General features: G+C 35.6%; 1 protein-coding gene across 1 annotated transcript; it reads right to left on the reverse strand.

The window, feature by feature from the left end:
- Nucleotides 1-20,302: 20,302 nt before the first annotated feature.
- On the reverse strand, nt 20,303-20,662 carry LOC146954477 (uncharacterized). Its single transcript, XM_085744777.1, has one exon. It carries the CDS (start codon nt 20,660-20,662, stop codon nt 20,303-20,305), a length of 360 nt encoding a protein of 119 aa, XP_085600903.1.
- Between the last annotated feature and the right edge of the window lie 222 nt (nt 20,663-20,884).

Raw genomic sequence — 20,884 nt, forward strand, 5'->3', positions numbered from 1 at the left:
CGTAAGGTTGCCCCGATCCTGACTTCGTCAACAAATTCGAGCTCTTCACGCAGATTTGCCGTATTGGCTGGGAAGTCAGCGCTGGCGTCCATACACCATATGAGTGTGGTTAGCTCAATGGGTAAGACCGCCTCTGTCCCATACGTGAGTCGAAAAGGTGACTCGCCAGTCGTGGAATGGGGAGTAGTTCTGTAAGCCCAAAGGACCGCGTGTAACTCTTCAGCCCATTGAGTTTTGGCCGTGTCTAGCCTTTTTCGTATCCCCCGTAAAATGACCTTGTTTGCAGCCTCGGCGAGACCGTTTGTTTGATGCCAATATTCCTTAGGTAGTCTTGGAACCTTTGGTCCGTGAACTGTGTACCATTGTCAGATATGACTAGAGCTGGTACTCCGAATTTTGCCAGGATGTTTCTCTTGAAGAAACGGAGTATGTTTTAAGCTGTGATTTTAGCCAGAGGTTCGGCTTCAATCCACTTTGTTGAGTAGTCGATGGCGACTACGAGGTATTTCAGCTGTCCTGCGACTTTAGGGAATGGTCCCAGAAGTTCGATGCCCCACCATGCAAAAGGCCAAGGAGAAACCAAAGATGTAACCTCAGCGGGAGGTGCTAGGTGTATGTCCCCTTGTCGCTGGCATTTATCACAGAGGTTTACGTAATCTTGGGCGTCTTTTAACATGGTGGGCCAATAGTACCCTGCTCGTAGGACCTTTTTTGCGAGAGCTTTGGCGCCAAGGTGTTGTCTGCATATGCCGTCATGAACGTCGGCAAGGACTTCTTGAGTCTCGTTAGGTCCTAAACACTTGATTAATGGGATGATGAAGCCCCTTTTGTATAAGGTCCCTTCCACCAAAGTGGTGAAATAAGATTGACCACTCTTTCCTTCATCCTCCTCCACTGCTACTGATAACTGACCTTATGACCCAAGTCACTTCTTCCTTCTATCAGCTGGATTAACTCAGTAGCAATGTCTTCACACACACCTTTTAATACATGAGGATCCATGAATATGGTGAAGGAAAATCGAATACAACAGAAGGGAGTAGAAGCAGCGGAATAACTTCGATTTTCTTTCCTTGGATCATTACGAAATTCAAACATGAATCAGTGATTTGATTGTTACCTCGAAGTGTGAAATCTGAAAGCTGAAAACTGGAAACTGGAATCTCGATCACAGCCAAGCAAGCAGCAAGCAGCAAAGCCTCTAGCAAGTCCACACGAACAGTTCTCCTCCAAAACTCGGTGCTAGCCAAGGAATCGGAAGTGCAGAGAAGAGGGTTGCTTCAAAACGTGTAACCAAAAACTTCAGCACTAGGGTTCTATTTATAGAACTTCTAGTGTGCTCTGCAAGTCAGAAATCACTATTGGGCTTCATTAAGCCCAACAATGAGTTTAGTAGTTTTGCTAACTAATTAGCGTCATTTACTAAACGCACCCCTTTATATAAGTCATACTTATATATTTCTCTTTTGACTGTTCTTTGTGTGTGACCCTATAGGTTCTAGTCACGTTGGCAATAATATTAAATCTAATATTTAATACTACAAACAATGAGCGGTATCTAGCAACACATCATTGCTACCCAAGTGACAAGAATGTCAAGTGATCTGACGAAACCTTTCCATGATAATACTCATGTGTATAATTACTCCTTTGTCTCGATATCTTCATTGATCCCAAGGCATAGATATTTTGTCACCCTTGTATAGATCAATATTTATATTTCTTGATTCCAAAATATACTGAATAACGAATAAGTCCAATATCTTATATTGACTTAGTTCGGCATGGCCATGCAGATTTACAGTCATATTTCATCAAGAGGCCTAAAGATATATCTCCTGTTTATGAGGAGAGACAAATCCCATCTAGGACACTCATGTCCCTCAGCATGATTCATCAAGTACCCATCAACCAACGTTATGGTTATCCTGTTACAGACAACGTTAGAATGTCAACAAAGCATTTGAGTCCACATCTAGGAATCATAGTGGTTTCAGGTCTAAGAGCGATATGCATTATTATCATTGTGAGAATATCTTATGACAATATCATAACATACTATGTAGTATTCTCACGGTGGGTCAATCCAGTATAAATATTACTCCTAATATTTATACCTATGTATAGACTTAATATCTCATATCTATGACCCATGAGATGCGGTCATCAGTCTACATACATAATAGTCTCGATGCTTTATTATTATCCTTTATTCATATTAAAGCTTTAACTACGGATGCATTTAAGAATAGCGTTCTTTATGATAATGTATTCTCATGATTAAGTCACACTTAATTATATTATTACACGAACTATCTATTCTAAGGACTTTATTAACATTACATAAATATAATAAAGAGTGCCATATATTATTCAATAATAAAAGTCATGATACATAAGATAAGTTTAACATAAATTATTGGCCTCTAGGGCTTACACCAACAATCTCCCACTAGCACTAGAGCCAATCAGGCATAAACCTAATACCCATAGATCTAGTATGACCATCATGCTTCTGCTGGGCAAGAGCTTTAGTAAGTGGATCAGCAACATTCTCTAATGTTGGTACTTTGCATATTTTAACATCTCCTCTTTCGATAATCTCTCGAATAAGATGATAGCACCTTTGTATGTGTTTGGATTTCTGGTGAGATCTAGGTTCTTTGGCTTGTGCGATTGCTCCATTGTTATCACATAGTAATTCAATGGGATCCACAATATTTGGAACTATTCCAAGATCAGAAATGAATTTCTTAATCCAAACAGCTTCCTTTGCGGCATTAGATGCAGCAATATACTCGGCTTCTGTTGTAGAATCAGCGACTGTTTCTTGCTTTGAACTCTTCCAGCTCACAGCACCGCCATTTAAGCAAAACACATATCCAGATTGCGATTTAAAGTCATCATGATCTGTCTGAAAACTAGCATCAGTGTAACCAATTACAGAGAGCTCTTCTTGACCTCCATAGATCAAGAAAGTATCCTTAGTTCTTCTCAAGTACTTAAGGATATTCTTGACAGCAATCCAATGATCATTGCCAGGATTAGACTGGTATCTGCTCGTAGCACTCAAAGCATACGAGACATCTGGTCGAGTACATAACATAGCATACATGATAGACCCAATTTCTGAAGCATATGGAATATCACGCATTCGATCCCTTTCTTCGTTAGTCGAAGGGGATTGAGTCTTTGATAGATTTATACCTGACGACATAGGGATGAATCCTTTCTTGGAATCATGCATATTGAAACTTCTCAGGACTTTATCTATATATGTACCCTGACTTAAGCCAAGCAATCTCTGTGATCTATCTCTATAGATCCTGATTCCTAATATATAGGAGGCTTCACCTAAGTCTTTCATAGAAAAGCATTTCCCTAACCAAGTTTTGATTCCTTGTAATGTAGGGATGTCATTTCCGATTAACAATATGTCATCCACATATAAAATTAGAAATGAGACTATGCTCCCACTAACCTTCTTGTAAACACAAGGCGCATCTTCATTTTTAATGAATCCATATTGTTGTACAGTTTCATCAAAACGAAGATTCCAACTTCTGGAAGCTTGCTTCAATCCGTAGATTGATCGCTGTAATTTGCATACTTTCTTGGGTGCTTTAGGATCACCAAATCCTTCAGGTTGTGTCATGTACATATCCTCAAGAAGATTTCCATTAAGGAAAGCAGTCTTGACATCCATTTGCCAGATTTCATAATCATGGTATGCAGCGATAGCAAGTAAGATCCGAATGGATTTAATCATTGCAACTGGTGAAAAGGTTTCATCATAGTCTACACCATGAATTTGTTCGAAACCTTTAGCAACCAATCGTGCTCTGTAGGTATTAACCTTTCCATCCATGTCGATTTTCTTTTTGAAAACCCACTTGCATCCTATAGGATTAATTCCTTCAGGTGCTTCAATCAAGTTCCAAACTTGATTTGTGTACATGGAATCCATTTCAGATTTCATGGCTTCAAGCCACTTCTCAGATTCAGGACCAGTAATGGCCTCTGTGTAAGTCACAGGCTCATCTTGGTCCATGAGCAATACATCACCCTCTTTTGATATGAGATATCCATATCTCTCAGGTTCTTGACATATCCTGCTAGACCTACGTGGTTCTTGTGTTACTGGAATAGGAATTTCTGTCACAACAGTTTGTGTATCCTGTTCCTGTTCCTCCATCGGTATGTCTTCACTTTGTGGGTCTTGAACTTCTTCAAGATCTACTTTGCTCCCACTGATTCTTTTGGAGACAAAATCCTTTTCAAGAAAGACTCCATTTCTGGCAACAACAATTGTTCCCTCAGAAGGTTTGTAAAAGTAGTATCCTCTAGTTTCTTTAGGATATCCCACAAAGAAACATTTATCAGATCTTTGTTCAAGCTTAGTAGACATAAGTCGTTTTATATAAGCTTCACAACCCCAAATCTTTAAATGTCCCACATTGGGTTTTCGACCATTCCATATCTCATATGGTGTCTTTTCTACCGCTTTGGATGGAACTCGGTTAAGTGTATAAGCTGCAGTTAATAAGGCGTATCCCCATAAGGAGTTTGGAAGTTCAGCATGACTCATCATTGATCGGACCATGTCTAACAAGGTTCGATTTCTCCTTTCGGAAACACCAGTCCATTGTGGAGTTCTAGGAGGTGTGAGTTGGGACAAGATCCCGCATTCTTTTAGATGATTGTCAAACTCTAAGCTCAAATACTCTCCACCTCGATCAGATCGAAGCATTTTGATTTTCTTGCCTAGTTGGTTTTCTACTTCATTTTGAAATTCCTTGAATAAAGTAAATGATTCAGATTTATGTTTCATTAGATACACATATCCAAATCTACTAAAGTCATCAGTGAATGTGATGAAGTAGTGAAAACCTCCTCTAGCAGTTATGTTTAGGGGTCCACACACATCAGTATGTATGAGACCTAAAATATCACTAGCCCTTTCACCTTGACCGGTAAATGGAGCCTTTGTCATTTTCCCTAACAAACAAGATCGACATGTTTCATATGATTCAAAATCAAAAGAGTCCAAAATTCCATCTTTATGGAGTTTGGAAATGCGATTCTCATTTATATGGCCTAAACGACAATGCCAAAGGTAAGTCGGATTTAACTCATTTGGTTTCATCCTCTTAGCATTAATGTTATAGATAGGCATATCAAGATCTAGGATATAAAGTCCATTAATCAAAATTGCATTAGCATAAAGAATATTATCCAAATAAACGGAACAACATTTGTCCTTTATTGTAAAATAAAAACCAGCCTTGTCCAAACAAGAAATTGAAATAATATTCCTGCTAATGGCAGGTACATAATAGCAGTTTTCTAAATTAATTAAAAGACCACTAGGTAAGGTCAATACATAAGTTCCAACAGCAAAAGCAGCAACTTTTGCTCCATTGCCAACTCTAAGATCGACCTCGCCTTTTGCCAATGCTCTACTCGTTCTCAGGCCCTGCACATCAGTACAAATATGAGAACCACATCCAATATCTAATACCCAAGATGTAGAAGTAGACATATTAATTTCTATAACAAAAATACCTGCAGAAGTAGTAGGAACATTTCCATTCTTCTTGTCTTCCAGATACTTTGGGCAGTTACGCTTCCAATGCCCCTGCTTGTTGCAGTAGAAGCACTTGCCTTCCTTAGCCACGCCTCCAGTAGGCTTCAAAGCTTTGGTTGATGGCTTGGCAACAGATTTGCCTTTGCCATTTCCCTTAGACTTATTAGGCTTCTTATGGTGCTTTTTGGACTTGCCATTATTAACCATTAAAACGGCAGCAGCCTTTCCCTTTCCCTTCATATTTTTCTCCGCAGTTCTCAACATAGCTGCAAGCTGTGGAAGTGTTTTGTCCATGTCATTCATGAGAAAGTTCTGGACAAAACTTCTAAAGCTTTCAGGCAACGATTGCAAGATAAGATCAACAACAAGTTCCTGCTCAAGGACAAGTCCCAATCGAGCTAGGTTCTCAGAGTACCCAATCATTTTGAGCACATGAGGTCCTACGGGACTTCCTTCTGACAGCTTGGTAGAGAAAAGGGCCTTAGAGACATCAAACCTTTCATGCCTAGCTTGCTCTTCATAAAGAGTCCTAAGATGTCCGATCATATCGAACGCAGCCATCCCTTCATGTTGTTTTTGCAGCTCGGGAGTCATGGTGGCTAGCATGATGCAAGAGACTTCTACGGAATCATTGAGATGCTTGGTATGAGCATTTCTTTGAGCCGCAGGAGCTCCAGCAGGTGGTGCCTCAGGAACGGGTCCATCAAGCACATACAGCTTTTTCTCGTGGGTGAGGACAATCCTCATGTTACGGTACCAGTCAATAAAATTTGTTTCAGTCAATTTTTCCTTTTCAATGAGTGATCGCAAAATGTTGTTTGAAGCGTTATTGGCCATCTACAATTTTAAAATATACAAAATAAGTATCATGAAAATAACATTTAATTTGGCCTTTAATTAAATACGCTTCCACTATTTTACTCAAATCAAATGACCTTCAAACATTTGACTCGGAAAATCCCCTTGGAAGATTTTCTAGTGGATTGAAATCCTTATTTCACCTTGCTTTAAGTCAACGGGGGCTGTACTTAAAACTCAGCTATTTAGGTAGGAACATTTCCAATTGTATCCTATACAACATTCAAATCAATTAGGTGAATAACTCTTATTCAAATCTATCATATAGATGTTGCCCAATTATAGCTTCTAAATTTATTCTAATCAAATTAAAATTAATTTAGTTAAGTTAGACCCAAAAGAATAACACTTGGGTAAATTGGATTACCGCACCGCAACTTACTAGTATAAAATATGCGCTTCACGGAGGCAAAACCCACATATTCGATATTAGTCTTGAAGGGTGTTAAACTTTTGGAAAGCATGAAACTTAATATTTTGATTTGAAGGATTTTTATTAAGTTTGATCTCACCTCACCACGGCTTATATATCATATATATTCGCACTCCAATCGTAACATGCATAACAATTATACAATAATAAAGTGACATGATTATGGCCATCCTAACGCTATGACTCTCTCAAGCCAATGAGAGAATCTAAACTAATCCTAGAAACGACCTTGCTTCTCCAAGCTTGACTTCCAGGACTATCCTAACGTCTTGAGCCCTATTACCTCCTTGCATTCTATTTACATTACATATGAAAGAAACTCGTTTTACATACGAGGGAGTGGATGAGAAGAGAATCTACAAATAGAGATATAAGAGAGAGGCACGACACGCAGGCCGTATTTCAATAACCAAAAGAAAAATAAAATAAAAGGACTAAGGCCATAATCATTCACATGATAACAATAACAAACACACTTTTATTATTATTAATTATACCTTATAATTAAATAAATTAAATTAAAATTCGACATATGATCAAATTTAACGTGCATAGATTCTTCAACACAAAGTGTTTCTGAATTATACACTTTGTATGCCTTTGACCTTTCAGAGTAACCTAAGAAGATTCCTCTTTGGGCCTTGGCATCAAATTTCTGATATAGATCCTGCGGGGTCAAGGGGGCAGCGCCCCCTGCGGGGCTTCCGGGGCAGCGCCCCGAAAGCTAATCCAATATGAACGATTCACTTTGAATTAACACTGTATTTCGCATCAACACTTGACACGTTTCTGATTACCCTAACCGTTTCGGCAAACCCTAATTCTGTCATAACAATCTGATCTTGTTAAACAAGTACTCTGATTGTTTATTCACATATCATGATCGAGTCTAGGATGCTTCACCAGAGTACATAGAATCGGTTACGAAGCTCCATACATCAGATCAATTAATATGAACAAATATCATCTGACTTATTTAAACTACGATCAAATCCAGTATATCACATATACCGTTGTTATACAGAATTTACAAATCATGCTTCTGTCGATATGTATAATCGAAAAGTTTGATGTTCCACCAGAAACGGTTTCTGAAACATCAAAGCAAATCGAAAAGCCATGCACATAGACGTGATTGATATTATTATTAACTGCGTTTTATGATCGATCAATTATGTTCCTGTCGATATGTATAATCGAAACGTCGATGTTTCACCAGAAACGGTTTCTGAAACATCGAATCAAATCGAAAAGCCATGCACAGAAAACATAATATAATACGATGCCAATTTTAATTCTCTTTATTATTTAATTTCGTTCAATATGTTTAATCAAATTAAAACATAAAGCGGTAACAAAGCAATCCGATTCAAGGTTTCGTAATTGGCTCTGATACCACTGAAGGAAAATCGAATACAACAGAAGGGAGTAGAAGCAGCGGAATAATTTCGATTTTCTTTCCTTGGATCATTACAAAATTCAAACATGAATCAGTGATTTGATTGTTACCTCAAAGTGTGAAATCTGAAAGCTGAAAACTGGAAACTGGAATCTCGATCACAACCAAGCAAGCAGCAAGCAGCAAAGCCTCTAGCAAGTCCACACGAACAGTTCTCCTCCAAAACTCGGTGCTAGCCAAGGAATCGGAAGTGCAGAGAAGAGGGTTGCTTCAAAACGTGTAACCAAAAACTTCAGCACTAGGGTTCTATTTATAGAACTTCTAGTGTGCTCTGCAAGTCAGAAGTCACTATTGGGCTTCATTAAGCCCAACAACGAGTTTAGTAGTTTTGCTAACTAATTAGCGTCATTTACTAAACGCACCCCTTTATATAAGTCATACTTATATATTTCTCTTTTGACTGTTCTTTGTGTGTGACCCTATAGGTTCTAGTCACGTTGGCAATAATATTAAATCTAATATTTAATACTATAAACAATGAGCGGTATCTAGCAACACATCATTGCTACCCAAGTGACAAGAATGTCAAGTGATCTGACGAAACCTTTCCATGATAATACTCATGTGTATAATTACTCCTTTGTCTCGATATCTTCATTGATCCCAAGGCATAGATATTTTGTCACCCTTGTATACATCAATATTTATATTTCTTGATTCCAAAATATACTGAATAACGAATAAGTCCAATATCTTATATTGACTTAGTTCGGCATGGCCATGCAGATTTACAGTCATATTTCATCAAGAGGCCTAAAGATATATCTCCTGTTTATGAGGAGGGACAAATCCCATCTAGGACACTCATGTCCCTCAGCATGATTCATCAAGTACCCATCAACCAACGTTATGGTTATCCTGTTATAGACAACGTTAGAATGGCAACAAAGCACTTGAGACCACATCTAGGAATCATAGTGGTTTCAGGTCTAAGAGCGATATACATTATTATCATTGTGAGAATATCTTATGACAATATCATAACATACTATGTAGTATTCTCACGGTGGGTCAATCCAGTATAAATATTACTCCTAATACTTCTACCTATGTATAGACTTAATATCTCATATCTATGACCCATGAGATGCGGTCATCAGTCTACATACATAATAGTCTCGATGCTTTATTATTATCATTTATTCATATTAAAGCTTTGACTACGGATGCATTTAAGAATAGCGTTCTTTATGATAATGTAATCTCATGATTAAGTCACACTTAATTATATTATTACACGAACTATCTATTCTAAGGACTTTATTAACATTACATAAATATAATAAAGAGTGCCATATATTATTCAATAATAAAAGTCATGATACATAAGATAAGTTTAACATAAATTATTGGCCTAGGGCTTACACCAACATATGGTGGGTTATGAAGGTTGTCTAGAGGGTTTTGGTGAGACGGTAGGTACAATGGCTAGGTTTGATGATGATGATTGGCCATTTGTAGGTTCAAGGTTACTGGTTGAGGGTTGGTCAAAAAAGGTGCCTGTAACCATGTCAGAGGCTTGATCATCTTGATCATCCTCAGAATCAGTATCCATATCAGAAACACCATCATAGCGGGTTACTTTGATAGTTTGGTCAGGTAAAGAAATGGTGAATGACTTGGTTGGCTTAGGAACGGGTTGTTCAGGAGCAGCAGGCTCAGGTTCAGGTGAAATATGTTTAAGAACAGTATGTTCAGGAACGGTTTGGAGGGTTTGAGTTGAGTTTGTTGAAGGGGCCATTTGTGGTTCAGGCGCTTGTTTGGTTGGTTGTTGTTGTGGTGATGAGGTCTTTTGTGGTTCAGGTTCTTGGTGTTGGGGGCTTTCTGAAATGACTTTCTTAGGAGCCACTTCAGAGGCTGTGTTGGAGTAAGCCCTAATATCCAATCAATATTGATTGGGTTTGGCTTTGTATCATGATATTGATATAAATATATATTGTGAATATATATAATAATAAGGCATTTCTTTATTGATTTTGTTATGTTTCAAAATAATAAAGTCCCTAAAATAGATAGTTCATGTAATGGAATATTAAGTGTGACTTAATCATGAGATTACATTATGTAAAGAACGCTATTCTTAAACATATCCATAGTCAAGCTTTAATATGAATTGGGATAATAATAAAGCATAAAGACTATTATGTATGTAGACTGATGACCGCATCTCATGGGTCATTGATATTGAGATATTAAGTCTATACATAGGTATAAATATTAGGGGTAATATTTATACTGGATTGACCCACCGTGAGAATACTACATAGTATGTTATGAAAATGTCATAAGATATTCTCACAATGATAATAATGTATATCGCTCTTAGACCTGAAACCACTATGATCCCTAGATGTGGACTCAAGTGCTTTGTTGCCATTCTAACGTTGTCTGTAAAAGGATAACCATAACGTTGGTTGATGGGTACTTGATGAATCATGCTGAGGGACATGAGTGTCCTAGATGGGATTTGTCCCTCCTCATAAACAGGAGAAATATCTTTAGGCCTCTTGATGAAATATGACTGTAAAATTGCATGGCCATGCCGAACTAAGTCAATATAAGATATTGGACTTATTCGTTATGCAGTATATTTCGGAATCAAGGAATATAAACATTGATCTATATAAGGGTGACAATATCTATGCCTTGGGATCAATAAAGATATCGAGACAAAGGAGTAAGTGTACACATGAGTATTATCATGGAAAGGTTTCGTCAGATCACTTGACATTCTTGTCACTTGGGTAGCAATGATGTGTTGCTAGATACCGCTCATTGTTTATAATATTAAATATTAGATTTAATATTATTGCCAACGTGACTAGAACCTATAGGGTCACACACAAAGAACAGTCAAAAGAGAAATATATAAGTATGACTTATATAAGGGGTGCGTTTAGTAAATAACGCTAATTAGTTAGCAAAACTACTAAACTCGTTGTTGGGCTTACTGAAGCCCAATAGTGACTTATGACTTGCAGAGCACACTAGAAGTTCTATAAATAGAACTCTGGTGCTGAAGTTTTTGGTTACACGTTTTGAAGCAACCCCTTTCTTCTCTGCACTTCCAATTCATTGGCTAGCACCGAGTTTTGGAGGAGCACTGTTCGTGTGGACTTACTAGAGGCTTTGCTGCTTTGCTTAGCTGTGATCGTGATTCCGAACAGAAACTATCGAGGTAACAATCGAATCACTGATTCATGTTTGAATTTCGTAATGATCCAAGGAAAGAAAATCGAAATTCTTCTTCTTCTTCTTCTTCTTCCGCTGTGTATGATATTTAATCGATTTTCCTTCAGTGGTATCAGAGCCAATTACGAAACCATGAATCGGATTGCTTTGTTACTGCTTTATGTTTTAATATGATTAAACATTTTGAATCGGAATTAAATAATAAAGAGAATTAAAATTGGCATCGTATCATGTTTTCTGTGCATGGCTTTTCGATTTGTTTGATGTTTCAGAAACCGTTTCTGGTGAAGTATCGACATATCGATTATACATATCGACGGGAACATGATTGAAAACAAATCAAATTAGATTATCTTTTAAAATTGTTTTAAGAGATAATAATATTTTCGCAAATATTTGATTTGCTAATATTTTGATATTCTATAAGGAATTAATTTAGAATGCAAATCCGTTAATAAAATAGAATATTAAGTGTTAATATTTTATTATTTAAATTTAAATATTAATTAAAATTGATTGATCAATATCATATAAGTGATATATGATTTTAATACAACATCATTATATGTGATATATTGATGATATCATTCGTTCAATAGGTTTTATATAATTGATTGTGAATTTGTAGTCAACTCGTGAGATTGAGCTTCGAATACCGATTCTGGTGAAGCATCAAAGATCCGGTTGTCCATACTGAACAAACAATTGTTAAAACTATTGATGTTTGATTGTTGTATTAGGATACCTAACTATACAAGCGTTGTATTATTATGGTTGTATCATTCGATCAATTGTTTTCAAAGAGATTGTTGTGAATTTGAACAATTCGTGAGAGTGAGCTTCAATATCTGAATCTGGTGAAGCATCATAGATCCGGTTGTTCATGCTAAACAAACAATCCTTGAAAATATTTATGTTTAATTAATTTATTTTATTTAATTGGAGAAAGGTAGTAAATTTAAAAGATCATGATTTTGAAAGAGTTTCAATATCAGATATGATTTTTGAATTTGGTAATAAAATATTTGCTTAATTTTAGCCCTGTAATTTGTTTTGGAAACAAATTGATTGCCTAAATAAAGCAGATTTAATTATAATAATTATTGAGTGTCAATATTACTATAATTAAGTAAATAAAAAAATTCTACCTTTTGGATTGTTTTTCAAAAGTTGTTTGAAAGGTAATAAACGATCCTAAATTGATAGTTAATTTAAAAGATCATGATTTGAAATAGTTTCAATGTCATATATGATCTTTTGAAATTATTTAATCGATTTGCATGACTTTAACTTGATTTGTTTATAATTTAAAAGAATCATGATTTGAAAGAGTTTCAATATCATATATGATCTTTTGGATTTGATCATAATATTTGCCGAAACGATTTGGGTGTTCATAAACGTGTCAAGTGTTGATGCGAAATACGCAATCTAGAATATTTTGGAACACAATCTGAGATATTTTGGTATGCAATCTAATATATTTTAGTACTTGATCTGAAATATATTTTGGTACATAATATAATATATTTTGGTACTCAATAAAATATATTTTGGTACATAATATGAGATATTTTTGTACTTAATATAATATATTTTTGTACTCAATATAATATATTTTGGTACTCAATTAAACCCCCAGCTAATCTGCGCAGTGTGATCATATGTCAAATTTTAATTTAATTTATTTAATTATAAGGTATAATTAATAATAATAAAAGTGTGTTTGTTATTATTATCATGTGAATGATTATGACCTTAGTCCTTTTATTTTATTTCTTTTGGATATTAAAATACGGCCTGCGTGTCGTGCCTCTCTCTTATATCTCTATTGTACATTCTCTTCTCATCCACTCCCTCGTATGTAAAACGAGTTTCTTTCATATGTAATGTAAATAGAATGCAAAGAAGTAATAGGGCTCATGACGTTAGGATAGTCCTGGAGGTCAAGCTTGGAGAAGCAAGGTCGTTTCTAGGATTAGTTTAGATTCTCTCATTGGCTTGAGAGAGTCATAGCGTTAGGATGGCCATAATCATGTCACTTTTATTATTGTATAATCGTTATGCATGTTATGATTGGAGTGCGAATATATATGATATATAAGCCGTGGTGAGGTGAGATCAAACTTAATAAAAATCCTTCAATTCAAAATATTAAGTTTAATGCTTTCCAAAAGTTTAACACCCTTCAAGACTAATATCGAAATGTGTAGGTTTCGCCTCCGCGAGGTGCACTTTCTACACTAGTAAGTTGCGGTGCGGTAATCCAATTTACCCAAGTGTTATTCTTTTGGGTTTAACTTAACTAAATTAATTTTAATAAGATTAAAATAAATTTAGAAGCAATGTTTGGGAACATCTATATGATAGATTAGAGTAAGGAGTTATTCACTCAAATGATTTGAAAGTTGTATGAGATACAATTGGAAGGAGTTCCTACCTAAATAACTGAGTTTTGAGTACAGCCCCCGTTGACTTAAAGCAAGGTGAAATATGGATTTCAACCCACTAGAAAATCTTCCAACGAGATTTTCCGAATCAAGTGTTTTGAAGGTCATTTGATTTGAGTAAAATAGTGGGAGCGTATTTAATTAAAGACCTATTTAAATATGTTTTAAATCATGATACATTTATTTTATTTATTTTCTGTATTTAGAATTTCTTTAGCATATAAATTTTATTATACTGTTAAAAGTTCTTATGAAGAACAAAATTTTCAGAAAAGAGTTTCTGAATTGGTACAAAATTTAAGAATTGTTCTTAAGAATGAGAAAAACTGTATATTCTCGAGCAGTTATTTCCTAGCAACCTTCTATGTCTATATTTGAAAAACAACGCTTATCAGAAGCATTGGGTCAAATGAGTAGATATAGGATATCTCATAGTGGTAACGACGATGGAGAATGATATGATCATTCAACCTCAATGTTATAAGATGAATAGTTTAAGCCTATCAAGTAGATGTACATGGATAAGAATAAAATTCAAATTCTGTTTTTCTACCTTTGAAAGGTTAAACACGGTTGCAAAAAGGGGAAGCAATTATTTCAAAAGTTGAAAAACAAAAATTGCTCGTAGTTTTGAAAGGGTCAAAATATAAGAAAGAAGTAAGACTTCTTATTTACTCATATAGTTATAGAAAGTTAAATTTCTACTTCTTCATCATAAGTATATGATACTTGATGATTAATCTCATATTTGTTGAAATATAGAGAGTTTTAAAGAAGCAGAACATTAACTATAAGTGAAGTTCACCTACGTCTGGAATGGAACAAATTGTTTCATTGACTATAAGGGCTTATGCTTGGACTTAAACTTAACTTGATATGGAACCAAATAATTGTTATTAAATTCCATATAAAATAGAAACATTAAATCATAAATCTTGTATTGACAAGAGAAGGATTATGTAGTTGAATGATAGACAAATATTGTCCTATTGTCCTAATAATGTTTTCTATACAATGTGCTAATCAAGTAATGGATTTGAGTCCCATGATCTTGATAAGCTAGTCTATAACATATGAGAAAAGGATCAAATGAGATTTGAACATTTTGTATATCATTGGCATCACTGTTTAGTACAAACAAGTGTGATTCACATTTCCAAAATCCATGGATATGGACTATTGGACTCATTTGATTTTATATCATTTGAAGGATGTGAGCCCCACTTTTCAAAATAGACTAATGCACCGGTCACCAACAAAGGTGAAAGGACACATAATTAATTTGAATTGATATACATATGAGATGTATATGGAGAACTAAACATATTTGCTAGATATTGTTTCTATACTTCATCTAACATTACTAAATCATTTAGTAGATAAGCAAAGTGTATTTGACACGATTCAAGAAAACTTTGAAATTGTTCAAAGATTTTAACAATGAAGTAAAAGGAATAAGTTTGAAAAGTATAAAGACTATATGAGTAAGTCGTGATGGTAAATGCTTGATTAATGAGTATAATGATTATTTATATCGCTTCATGTTTGACATGACTCGATCTAAAATAGTTTGATTATAACTCAATGACTCTTGAAATTAATTAAATTACAGTTATTCTTCACCCACAACAAAGTTCCAATTAAGTAATCATAAAGACACTATATTAGATATGGAGGTAAGAGTACCTAGTTTTGACTTTATGATAATTTCAGGTTATATGGTTTATTAGATAAACTAAACTTCGAATTTAATGAATGTATAATTGTGTAACTATCCTTAGGAAACTAAAGGATATTATTTTTACATCTTCTTCTTTGACAAAATTTGTTTGTCGCTAGAACTGGAGTATTCCTTTTCAAGGAGTATGTCTCTACAGGAGCCAGTGGGAGTGATGTAGAACTTGAATTAAGTCAAGTAACACAAAATACACATCTCTCTAAGAATGGAACACGAGTTGATTCAACAAAGGGTTGTTTTTAAATCACCAGTTCGAGTAGCACATGATCTAGATGAGTTTGATATGTCATATCACTACAATGAGTAACATGATTTTGTCATGGCTCAACAAGGTGTTATGATTTTCATGGTAGATGAGCCCCAAACTTACTAGAAGGTCGTAAATGGCCTGAACTTTGAGAAATGGCTAAATGCCATGGGATCTTATAAAGAATCCATGTACACAAACCATATATGGATATTGGTTAAATCATCCAAATGAGTATGACTCATGAGATGAATGTGAGTTTTCTTGTAGAAAGCTGACATGGATGGTATTATGAATACATTTAAGATGTGATTGATTGTAGAAGGTTTCATGCAACTCATGATGCAAATCATGACGAAACTATTACATCATCATAATGCTTAAATCTAACGATCCCACTTGTCATTATTGTATAATGCAAATTCTAGGAGATGGACAACGATGTTGCATTCTTTAATTAGAATGACCTTGTATATGTATTTGACATATATGTAGGGTTTCATTAATCCAAAGGATGCTAGAAAGGTATATATATTACAAAATTCATGTATGAATTGGAGCAAGCTTCTTGAAGTTGAATTATTTGTTTTATTAGTGAAGTTTTATGAAAAACTTTGATTAATAAAAATCTTGTGCACACAAGGAGAATAGTGGGAGCATTGATATTAGTTTGGTGGAGTATGTGGATGACATACTAGTCACCAAAACAATTTATCTACACATGTGAGACATGGTTAGAAAATTATTTTCAATATGTACCAAAATTGATTGTAGTGTTCGACACTAGAATGCTTTCAAGAATATCCATGGATGTCTTAAAGGACTAAGGATTGTTTCTTGAACACGGATTAAAGGAACATTGTAAAGAAGTTACAATGATGTTGACTTTAATATCGGTGTACAGTATATCCAAATCGCAATTTGGAATAAATGCTATGCTTGGATATCAACTATGAAATTTGTAAAAGTACAAGCTTCAAATAGTTGTTGTTTCTATTACAGATGTCAAATATATATGATTTGGGTTGTTTAGCTCATAACTGAGCGAAACCATGTGTCTCTTGCGTTGCGGATTCCATTGATCCCGTCTGAGGTGAAATTGGTTTAAATCTTGCGAGCAATGAATACTTGATCTCACCAATAATCCAAATGTATACTTTGACACTTCAATTTCTTTTCGATGGAAGATCGAAAGTGGAAATTGAAAGAAGTGTAACCTACCAACATAGGAAAGAGTTCCTTATCTACTAGAATAGTATCATGCCCAGGGTGTGCTTGATGCTAACACTTGATCAATATATATTAAGTTAATATTTGATTGGCTTTTAGTGCTAGTGGGAGATTGTTGGAGTAAGCCCTAATATCCAATCAATATTGATTGGGTTTGGCTTTGTATCATGATATTGATATAAATATATATTGTGAATATATATAATAATAAGGCATTTCTTTATTGATTTTGTTATGTTTCAAAATAATAAAGTCCCTAAAATAGATAGTTCATGTAATGGAATATTAAGTGTGACTTAATCATGAGATTACATTACGTAAAGAACGCTATTCTTAAACATATCCATAGTCAAGCTTTAATATGAATTGGGATAATAATAAAGCATAAAGACTATTATGTATGTAGACTGATGACCGCATCTCATGGGCCATTGATATTGAGATATTAAGTCTATACATGGGTATAAATATTAGGGGTAATATTTATACTGGATTGACCCACCGTGAGAATACTACATAGTATGTTATGAAAATGTCATAAGATATTCTCACAATGATAATAATGTATATCGCTCTTAGACCTGAAACCACTATGATCCCTAGATGTGGACTCAAGTGCTTTGTTGCCATTCTGACGTTGTCTGTAAAAGGATAACCATAACGTTGGTTGATGGGTACTTGATGAATCATGCTGAGGGACATGAGTGTCCTAGATGGGATTTGTCCCTCCTCATAAACAGGAGATATATCTTTAAGCCTCTTGATGAAATATGACTGTAAAATTGCATGGCCATGCCGAACTAAGTCAATATAAGATATTGGACTTATTTGTTATTCAGTATATTTCGGAATCAAGGAATATAAACATTGATCTATACAAGGGTGACAATATCTATGCCTTGGGATCAATAAAGATATCGAGACAAAGGAGTAAGTGTACACATTAGTATTATCATGGAAAGGTTTCGTCAGATCACTTGACATTCTTGTCACTTGGGTAGCAATGATGTGTTGCTAGATACCGCTCATTGTTTATAATATTAAATATTAGATTTAATATTATTGCCAACGTGACTAGAACCTATAGGGTCACACACAAAGAACAGTCAAAAGAGAAATATATAAGTATGACTTATATAAGGGGTGCGTTTAGTAAATAACGCTAATTAGTTAGCAAAACTACTAAACTCGTTGTTGGGCTTACTGAAGCCCAATAGTGACTTATGACTTGCAGAGCACACTAGAAGTTCTATAAATAGAACTCTGGTGCTGAAGTTTTTGGTTACACGTTTTGAAGCAACCCCTTTCTTCTCTGCACTTCCAATTCATTGGCTAGCACCGAGTTTTGGAGGAGCACTGTTCGTGTGGACTTACTAGAGGCTTTGCTGCTTTGCTTAGCTGTGATCGTGATTCCGAACAGAAACTATCGAGGTAACAATCGAATCACTGATTCATGTTTGAATTTCGTAATGATCCAAGGAAAGAAAATCGAAATTCTTCTTCTTCTTCTTCTTCTTCTTCTTCTTCTTCCGCTGTGTATGATATTTAATCGATTTTCCTTCAGGCTGATTGTAGGTTAGACACAATATCAACATTATCAGGTAAAATCATGTTGAGAGGTGGAATGTATTGAGGCTTATAAGGATGATTAGGTGGGAGTCTACTGCTTTTGAGTTCAAGTATCTCACCTATCTTCCTATTGATAGTTCGAAACATTGGTTCAAAGGTGGTTGAGGTTGGATGGCTTTTAGATAGTCTTGGGTAGCGTTGACCTAAGGGCTTATCATCATCAGAATCAGAGGATGATGATAAGGTTGATGAAGAGGATTCATCATCAGAGGATGTGTGAGTAGCGACATTACCTAACATAGACGCTTCTAAACAATCTGCTATTTTCTTCTGACCATCTTCAGCAATATCAGGAGCCATCAGTAGTTGTGAAGCTTCTGAAGTTACCATCTCTTGTAATTCAGCAGTGATTTCCAAACCTTTTTCAGCTTCTGCTTTCTTCCTCTCTAATTCCTTAGAAACCAAGTTAGTAGTAGCTTCAACATCTTCTACTTCCTTAATAACATAAGGAGATTCCTTGATCTTCCTTATTGCTGGCTTCCTCTTCTTCTTTGGTATTGTAGGTTGATCAGGACCAATTGAAGATGCAGCAGCTTTTCCACTTCTAGTCTTTCTGTTCAGGACCACATTTGAGTCCAGGTCCTCAACTTCCTCTTCAATTGATGGTATTGCAGAACCACCAATCTTAAGCTTATCAGAAGCACCTTTTTCTTTCTTTGCCTTCATTGCAGATTTTTCAGCTTCCAGATATTCTTCTTCAGTCAACTTCCTCTTTGATTTTCTGCCTCTAGCAAGTGGCAGAGCACCACCATACATTTCTTCAGGTACATCCTCCAACCTGATGACCTTATTAGTTGATTCGTAGTGATCCTTGATGAAATACATCTGCACATCAAGAGGATCCTTCTTGCAAATTGGTGGAAAATCTCCCATCAGATCAGACTTGGCACTGGATTCACTCAAGTCAGTATTGAGCTTGGTGACAGTTCTGATCAGCTTCATGTGCTTGAGTGTATGAGCATTAATGAACTTCCCAGTCTTAGTGTCAAGCTGCTTGTCTGAGTAGGCTTCAACACTACTGAGTCGGTCCAAAATCCCTCCTTGATAAAAGATTTCTGATAAGAGCCTTCCATAAGGTACCCATCATCTATTCTCCAACTGACTCTTTCTCAGATTATCAATCAAATACTTGAAAAGGTACTTGAGCACATTCACCTTTTCCTTCTTGATAAAGTGCTGAAGAAAGACTTTCTGCCCCAATGAAGGTTGATCACCTGCACCTTTGGGAAGCAGATTCTCATTCTGAATCTTCAGAAGCAACTTCTTTTCTATGCTTAAGTCAGCATACTTTCCGGTCTTCTTGGAATTGTACAAAGCCATGTTTACTTTTGCTTTCCAGAAGCCTTCTTTAGCACTTGAAATATCTATCCCTGAATATTTTCCAGAAGCTTCTATTCTGAGTACAGATGTTATCTGCCATTCAGCAATGACTACTGGAATTCCACAGATGCTTGGCCTGATTTCAGTGCAAGTAAATGGTTAAAGTCCCATTTCTTCTCTAGCCTTCCCTTTCAGACTAGGATTAAGCAAAACATTCTCCTTCTCTTCAGCTTCTGAAGCAACTTTATCATACACCGATGCTCTTACCCAGAAGTGCCTAACCAAAGCTTCGTGTGTTGGTCCATTCAACATTTTGAAGTATGGCATGAGACCTTGTGCTTCGTAAAAACTTCTGATCCAACATCCATGGAAAGCTAGAGATTCAAAATCCACAGGATTTTCTATTTGAACCTTTAAATTCCATTCTTCTAGTTCCATGGTTCTTCCTCTGATTTCATAGGCAGGGGCCTCTTGTGAAGTAGATTCTGGAATGTCCTGATGCGAGCTTGAGGATGCCATTGATGATGAAGATGATTTAGGGTTCTAGGGTTTAGAATTGCGCTTACTTCGCAAGAACAGGTTTAAAAGAATGAAGTGTCTGTAGTGAAGTGAGTAGTGTGTGAATTGTCAAAGTGTTAAGAGTAAAAACGATTGCAATTCAAAAGAGACAAACAAACATAACATTAATGACATTGGGGGCGCGTGAAAGTACTTTCAGAGCTTTTAAATCATCATTGCCCT

The sequence above is a fragment of the Medicago sativa genome, chromosome 1 (genome assembly GCF_051527215.1).
Source record: "Medicago sativa cultivar Bolivia chromosome 1, Bolivia_mono, whole genome shotgun sequence".
Lineage (NCBI taxonomy): Eukaryota > Viridiplantae > Streptophyta > Magnoliopsida > Fabales > Fabaceae > Medicago > Medicago sativa.

Coding starts and splice junctions, on each gene's coding strand:
- LOC146954477 (XM_085744777.1), bottom strand. CDS start 20,662: ATGGCATCCTCAAGCTCGCATCAGGACATTCCAGAATCTACTTCACAA.